The 7,313-nt window shown below is 45.2% G+C and overlaps 1 protein-coding gene across 2 annotated transcripts in view; it reads left to right on the top strand.

Moving 5' to 3' along the window:
• Window positions 1-7,313, top strand: part of Tatdn3 (TatD DNase domain containing 3) — a 15,416-nt gene that overhangs the window by 3,236 nt on the left and 4,867 nt on the right. For both annotated transcript variants that reach the window (XM_028758992.1, XM_028758999.1), the window contains exons 4-8: window positions 831-915; window positions 3,456-3,518; window positions 4,523-4,632; window positions 4,987-5,042; window positions 6,689-6,801. In XM_028758992.1, the coding sequence (XP_028614825.1) occupies window positions 831-915; window positions 3,456-3,518; window positions 4,523-4,632; window positions 4,987-5,042; window positions 6,689-6,801 (427 nt within the window). The remainder of the gene's footprint in view (window positions 1-830; window positions 916-3,455; window positions 3,519-4,522; window positions 4,633-4,986; window positions 5,043-6,688; window positions 6,802-7,313) is intronic.

The following is a 7,313-nucleotide window of genomic DNA, read 5'->3' as shown; positions in this document are numbered from 1 at the left end:
GTGTGTGTGTGTGTGTGTGGTGTGTGTGTGGTGTGTATGTGTATGGCGTGGTGTGTGTGGTGTGTGGTGTGTATTTACATCTGTATGCAGATGTGCGTGCAGATGTGGGCATGTGGATACCCAAGGCTGACATTAGGTATTTTCTTTGATGGCTCTCTTCTTTATTTATTGCAGATCCTCACTAAACCAAGAACACTCACGAAACCACTGATTTTGGCTAGTCTCGTTATCCTGGCTTATTCTGGGGATGCCCCGCCTCTCTGCCACTCCTTCTTCCCTAGTGCTGAGAGTATGGGGAGCCCCATGGCTACCGGCTGGGGAGCAGAACTCCAGCCTTGAGCTTTGTCGGTTGAGCCACCTCTCCAGCTTTGATGCTACTTTTAATGAATGTCATTAATTAAGTGAAGTCTTGACCTCATGACCTCAAGCACCCCTCCCCCCTTAGCGTTCTCAGTGCTGAGACCAAAGCATGGGCTCGACAGCTGCTCTCATGAAGGTTTAAAGACTTATGAAGAAAGATAGTCATGTCCAATTGACACACTGTCACAGAATTGTATGTTAAAAGAATGAGGAGAACCAGGCATGATAGCACACACCTTTAATCCTGCTCTCTGGAGACATAGGCAGGAGGATTTGAGTTTGAGGCCAGTCTGGTCTACAAATGGAGTTCCAATCCAGCCAGGGCTACATAGCAAGACTTTTGTCTCCAAGGAAATAAAAAATGGAGGAAAATCATCTCAGCCCTAAAGGCAGGGCATTTCCTTTTCTATCTTTAGGGACACTGTGGTCTCCTGGCCTATTGATGTTTTCTTAACTTTCTACTTTTGTAGGTATAATGGATTCATCCTGCCATGTCTGGGGGTTCACCCAGTTCAAGAACTTCCACCAGAAAAACCAAGAAGTGTGACATTAAAGGTAAACATCACGTAGAATAAGAGGCATAACTAGTGTAACTGACTCAGTCGTCACCCCACACTGCTTTCTAAGTTCTAGTCCTAGGATGTGGGGATGGGAGTGCTGGGGGTCGGGCCTCAGACACACTAGGCAAGCATCCTGCCACTGAGCTGTAACCTTGGCCAAGTGTCTTATTCCGAGAGAGGGTCTCACTGAATCATCCATGCTGGCCTTGAACTCAGGCTCAGGCAGGGTTTGAACTCCCAATTCTCCCGTTTCCAGTTCCCGAGTTGTTAGAACTGCAGCCTGTGCTGCCAAACCCAGCTTCTGACTTGTATTCTAAGTTAATAACCGGAAACAAAGAAACAGGACCTTTGATCAGGTCAAGCTTGTATGCTGTAATGATATGGTGGAGTTATGGATTTACTCTCTCCATAGTTTTTAACCACATCACATTGCTTTGCTCACTGCCCTGTCCCTCCCCCCGAATGATGGGAGGGCTGGGGAGATGGCTCAGTGGGTTAGTGCTTGTCGTGCAAGTGTGAGGCCCTGAGTGTGATCCTAGACCACACGTAAGATAACCATGGGTGTTGGCGCACACTAGAACTCTCAGTGCTGCGGAGGTGGTAACAGGATGGAGGTGGTGACAGGAGGATCCTCAGAGCTCACCGGCCAGCCATCCTGTGAGCCCTAGGTCCCAGTGGGAGACCTTGTCTCAAAGTGAGACTGCCTTAGCTAAAAATCACAGAGAGAGATGGGCTCAGTGGAGGAGTGCTTGCCTACATAGATGAGGTCCTAGGTTCAATCCCCAGTTAAAAAATTAAAAATCCAGAGGCCAGAGAGATGGCTCAGTGGTTAAGAATTCATACTGGTTTTGCAGAAGACCCAGGTTCGATTCCCACCCTCTCTACCTGTAACTCTAACTCCAGGAGACCCAGTACCTCTGGCCTCTGAGGGCACCTACATACACACAATTTAAAATAATAAAAACAAGTTTTTAAAACATGTGAAGTGCATTTGTATGCATTAAATAAATGATCTGAGTCAGGTTATAGCCTCAGTTTCTGTTTCTCTCCTGACTTGGCAGAAGCCTTCTGGTTCGTTCTTCAGACATTTGAATGGCCTCCCCATGAGTTTAGTTTATTCTCTCATAACTAGAACACACTCTGGGAGACGCAAGTCTCCACATTCGATCTTTGTCCTTAACTTTCAGCCCCTTTCTGATTCAGACTTTGTAAGTCAGCTATTTCTCCCTCTGTTCCTGGATCCCTGGTCCCAGAGGCAGAGTAGTCTGGGTGTCCACTAAGAGGCCTTGTCTGAAAGCTACCCCAGCTGTTGCCAGACAGCTTCTCCACTAGGGGTCCTACACCTCTGGCTCTCCAGAACAGTGTGAATTCTCCCTGATAAGTCTGCTGTCTCTCTCTGGGACCTTAAGTTACTGCCCCTCAGCCCCGCCTCCCTCTCTCCATAAACATAAATCTCTTCTTCCTTTGTCATCTACTTCCCTCCTTTCTGTGATTCTCTCTTATTCTGATTTTCTTCAATGGAAGAACTTTACAGTTTATGTGTTCTGAAAATAATCCACCAAATGGTTTAAAATGTTCCACAGGGAGCTGAAAAGATGGCTCAGTGGAAAGCACACGCCTCCCTTGTGGAGATCGAAGGTTGGACTCCCAACACCTACATCAGGGTGACAACCACCTGAGATACCTAGTTCTGGTGCCCTCTGACTCCTCAGGCACCTGCACACACATGGCACACCGAGCTCTCTGAAGCACATACATCATATACACATACAATAAACAACTTTTTTGTTTTGTTTTTCTGAGGCAGGGTTTCTCTCTATGTAGCCCTGGCTGTCCTGGAACTCACTCTGTAGATCAGGCTGGCCTCGAACTCACAGAGACCTGCCTGCCTCTGCTTCCTGAGTACTGGGATTAAAGGCCACCACTGCCCAGCTAGCAATAAACAAATCCTTAAAATCTTACCTACAAGCAATTTCTAAATTTTGTCTTCACCTTAGAAAGCCACCACAGGCCAAATTCTTTTAAATGCATAAGGTAGTATCCCTGAAATTAACAGCCCAGCACTACAGCAGTTCCCAGGCAAGCTCATATGTGAAATGCATTGTTTATACTGTTAAACTCTTATTAAGATTGACCAAGCAGGATTATGAAGACAAATCAAGGCAAAGAGAACAAAGGGAATATGATTCTGCCGCAATTATAAACTGACAAACCACTGCCTAGGAGGAGACAGAGCCGTGTGCATGACAACCACGGAACTCCAAATCAGACCTGTGAGGACATGTCTCCTCCTAAGCAGAGGGCTGTGTGTAAGTGAGATCTTCACATCCTGGTAACTAGAACACGTGTGGATGTTCCCATTCAGGTTTCTAGCTAGAGCTGCTGGTGTGATGGAGGTGGTAATTCCTATGGATAGGTTGGGTGAGAGATTCAAGTGTGTGAGGTGCCAGTATGACATAGGGCCTGGCGCACGACAGCTGACGAACTAGCATTCCTACTTGGGACATTTACAAATTGACATTTTTTTCCTTGCAGGATCTGGATGTAGCTTTGCCTATTATTGAGAATTACAAGGATCGGTTGTTGGCAATTGGAGAGGTAAACCCATTTGCTAATCATGTGATGTCTAATTCAGACTTCCATGAGATATATGAAGTAATCCTTAGTTCAGTACTAGTGATGATAACAGACTTGGATAGTTAGGTTTACCACCGTGTTCAGCCTGCCAATAGCTTGATACTTCTGCGGTAAGCAAGACCACTTGGGAATGGAGCAATGGAAAGCCTTACCCTAGGCTTGTCTAAATGATGACGTAATGCATTTTTCTATTTACAACGATAATGTAATAATATTTCTAAAAACGCTGCTTTTGCTTAAGTGTGGCCGTTGTTCTGAGAAGCTAAGTCAGCCTGTAGAGGGAGGGCCATGAAATCGTTCAGCAGAAAGCACTTGCCACCAAGCCTGGTCCACACAGCGGGAAGAGAGAACTGACTCCGGAAAGTTGTCCTCTGACCTGTGCATGTGCACTGTGGCCTCCATGTGCGACCCTCCACCCAATAAATGTAATTTTTAAAATTGAAAAAAAAACAACCCAAAACGCTTCATAGCTAACATAAAGGCATCCTTTAGTCTTAAGTTTATGATTAAAGACCTGTCACTCAAAGTATTAATAATGCTAGAGAATTTTTATCACAGTAAAATGTACCTCTTCCCATTAAATATAAAAGATAAGAAGATGCATTGTGAATGGAGCTCATAGAGTACCCGCCCAGGTTGCAGCAGTGGGCGTGGTCTTCTGTAACCTGCTCTGCTCACAGTGAAGTGAGCTGGCCTGACTTCTGCCTGTGAGCAGGGCTGCTGCACCAAGCTGAGGTGCGGGACATACGCAGTGAATGTTAACTCTGTTGTACCCCACCAGAAATGTAAAACAACTTAGAAGTTGGGGTACTTGAATTATATCATCCTGTTAGCTTATCTATATACTTGGCTAACACTCTAATGTGGCTGCTGAGTAGCGATGTCCGCGGTCCGTGTGCCGGCTCATGGTGTCTTTGGGCTCATCGCACGTGAACATGTGATTCTACTTTGTCTTCCTGTTGCAGGTGGGGCTAGACTTCTCCCCCAGGTATGCAGGCACTGATGAGGCGAAGGAAGAACAAAGACAAGTCCTGATCAAACAAATCCAACTGGCCAAAAGACTAAATGTGCCTCTGTGGGTGAACTGTCTTTCTACTCATAACTACACAGAAAATCCTGTAACAGTTGGACCTCTTGAGTTCTATATCTCTTTTCCTCTGAGTTACTTTTTAAAATCCATTCTTTCTGTGTGTGGCACGTGTGTTTGAGGACCATATCTGTGCAGTGCCTGTGGAAGCCAGCAGAGGGCGTGGTACCCCCTGGAACTGCACTTAGAGTTGTTAAGCTGCTGTGTGGATGCCTGGGACAATCCTGGTCCTTGGCGAGAGTCACTGACTCGTCTCTCTGACCTACCGAATGATTTTAATACAACAAAACAGCATTTTTCCATTTTTAAAGTCTTCAAAGGTATTTTGTTGTTGTTAAACAGAAATGTGCACTCACGTTCAGCTGGAAGACCCACCATCAACCTCTTACGTGAACAAGGTACTCATATCCCTAACATTGAAGCATCACAGTTCCGTGGAGGGTCTAAGGAGCACTGTGTCTCCCTTTGGTCCCTTAAAGACTAGGAGTGCATGGAGAGCGGAGGAGAGCCCACCGGATGAGCTTGGGTGACACTTACGTTATGTTGTGCAATTATGTGTCCGTCCGGCTCGACGGGAGCAGATGAGAACGTGAAGCTTCAATTTCTATTTATTTTTCAAGATTTATTTATTCATTTTTATTTCATGTGTTTGAGTGCCTTGCCTGTATTTATGCACGTTCACTGGATCTGTTGCCAGGTGTCCTCAGAGGCCCAAAGAGGTTATCAGGTCCCCTGGAACTAGTTATAGACAGCTCTGAGCTGCCGAGTGGGTTTTGGGAACTCACCCAGGTCCTCTGCAAGAGCAGCGGGGAACTTTTAACCACATAGTCATCTCTCCAGCCCCTGGCTCCGAAGAGAAAAAAATAAGGCGAAAGGGACTCATTGCTTGTGGTCGGCTTGTTTTCTGTCTTTGCTTTGGAGGCCACCAACATGATGACCAGAGTTCAATTCTCAGATCTCATAAGGAGCAAGAGAGAACCAGGTCTCTGGGGAGGTGTCCTCTGACCTCTGCCATGACACGTGGTACTTGTACAAACACATGCACACCATGAGTTAATATATGAAAATAATAAGTAAATAACAAAGCAAACATTACTGTGCAGATTGCGGCCGTGGTGTATAAAGAGCATGCTCACCTGCTCTGGCTTTCCTAACCTGAACACAATGCTTTTCCCAAGGTTAAAATGCCATCCTCAATAAGAAATACACCTTACTTTTAGACTCCTATACGCATTAAAAAGTTCTATCGGGTGTAGAAGCAGTTCATGTACATGTACAGGTGTGTTTAGTCTACAGTTGTGTGTGTATACAAAAAACCCACATTGATTGGGTGTGGCTACTAAATCAATTGTACAACAAATTTATGATCTTAATGAATATTCACACATCTTGAAACTCAGATGGTGAAGTAATGAAACTCCCTGCAGTTAGAGGTGTGGCAGTGATGGACTTGTCAGCACTGAGCCCTCTGGAGTCACTGAACACATGATTTACGCAGGCTGTACAACTATCCTGTAAGGGCTGGAGCTGGTGTGGAAGGTGTGCCTTAGGGGTAGAGGGATGCTCCAGTGTGAGCATAAGTATAAGGGCCTTCTGGGTGTGGTCCTCAGACGCACGCGTGCACGCACGCACACAGATTAGGGGTTGGTTTTATGAGCCTTGGCCTGTTTAATTTGTGAATTCTTGTTTTGTTTTTTTTTTTTCAACTAGCATTTCTTTTAGGAAAATTAAAGGGTTTGCCTGAAACCCTTCTCATAGGAATAATAATTTGACAGCTGACATAGAAAAGACAGTGGTGTAGATAGTTTAGGTAACTGCTTTAAAAACTGCATTTCAATGTTATTCGACTATTTTATTCTGAAGATTAAAAACGTATTTTTCTCCTGGCTAAACATTATCTGTTTATTGAAACTTTAGAAGCACTGGAGTCTGATCTTTGCATCGTGATAAATATTTACTTAAATTCAGATCTCTGTTTAGTCTGACCAATGGGAAGTCTCTGCTGGAGACAGCATGGAGCTGTGGTCTGTGTTTGATTTGATAGGTGCGGAGCACGTTCTGCTGCACGCCTTTGACGGCCGGCCATCTGTAGCCCTGGAAGGAGTAAGGGCTGGTTACTACTTCTCGTTCCCCCCCTCCATCGTACGAAGTGGACAGGTAAAGTCTTTGGTTAAAACTTAGCAGACACTTTGTAAGACATGATTCACCTAAGCTTTGTGACAAACCTGTGATGCTATTCTAGTTACGTTTCAAAAGTTAGTCTTTTGTTTTGTTTTGTTTTGGTTTGGTTTCTTTTTGTTTTTTGAGACAGGGTTTCTCCGTGTAGCCCTAGCTGTCCTGGAACTCACTCTGTAGACCAGGCTGGCCTCGAACTCAAAAATCCGCCTGCCTCTGCCTCCCAAGTGCTGGGATTAAAGGCGTGTGCCACCACCGCCCGGCTACAAAAGTTAATCTTAAGTCTCCACTCAAACATACAAAAAACTTAACTCAAAAAGGAACCCGTGAGGGACTGGAGAGGTGGCTTAGTAGAGAGTACTACAGTTATGGTGGCTGAGGTGGCTCATACAGTTAGAGATGTATACAGGACGTGTAGGTACAGATACAGTTAGGGCATAGTGTACAGATGTGTAAGTGCTGATACAGTCAGAGCATAGTGTACGGATGTGTAA

Source organism: Grammomys surdaster, unplaced genomic scaffold (genome assembly GCF_004785775.1).
Source record: "Grammomys surdaster isolate TR1022 unplaced genomic scaffold, NIH_TR_1.0 130, whole genome shotgun sequence".
Lineage (NCBI taxonomy): Eukaryota > Metazoa > Chordata > Mammalia > Rodentia > Muridae > Grammomys > Grammomys surdaster.
The sequence above is the reverse complement of the archived record's forward strand: the minus strand, read 5'-3'. Positions and strand labels throughout refer to the sequence as shown.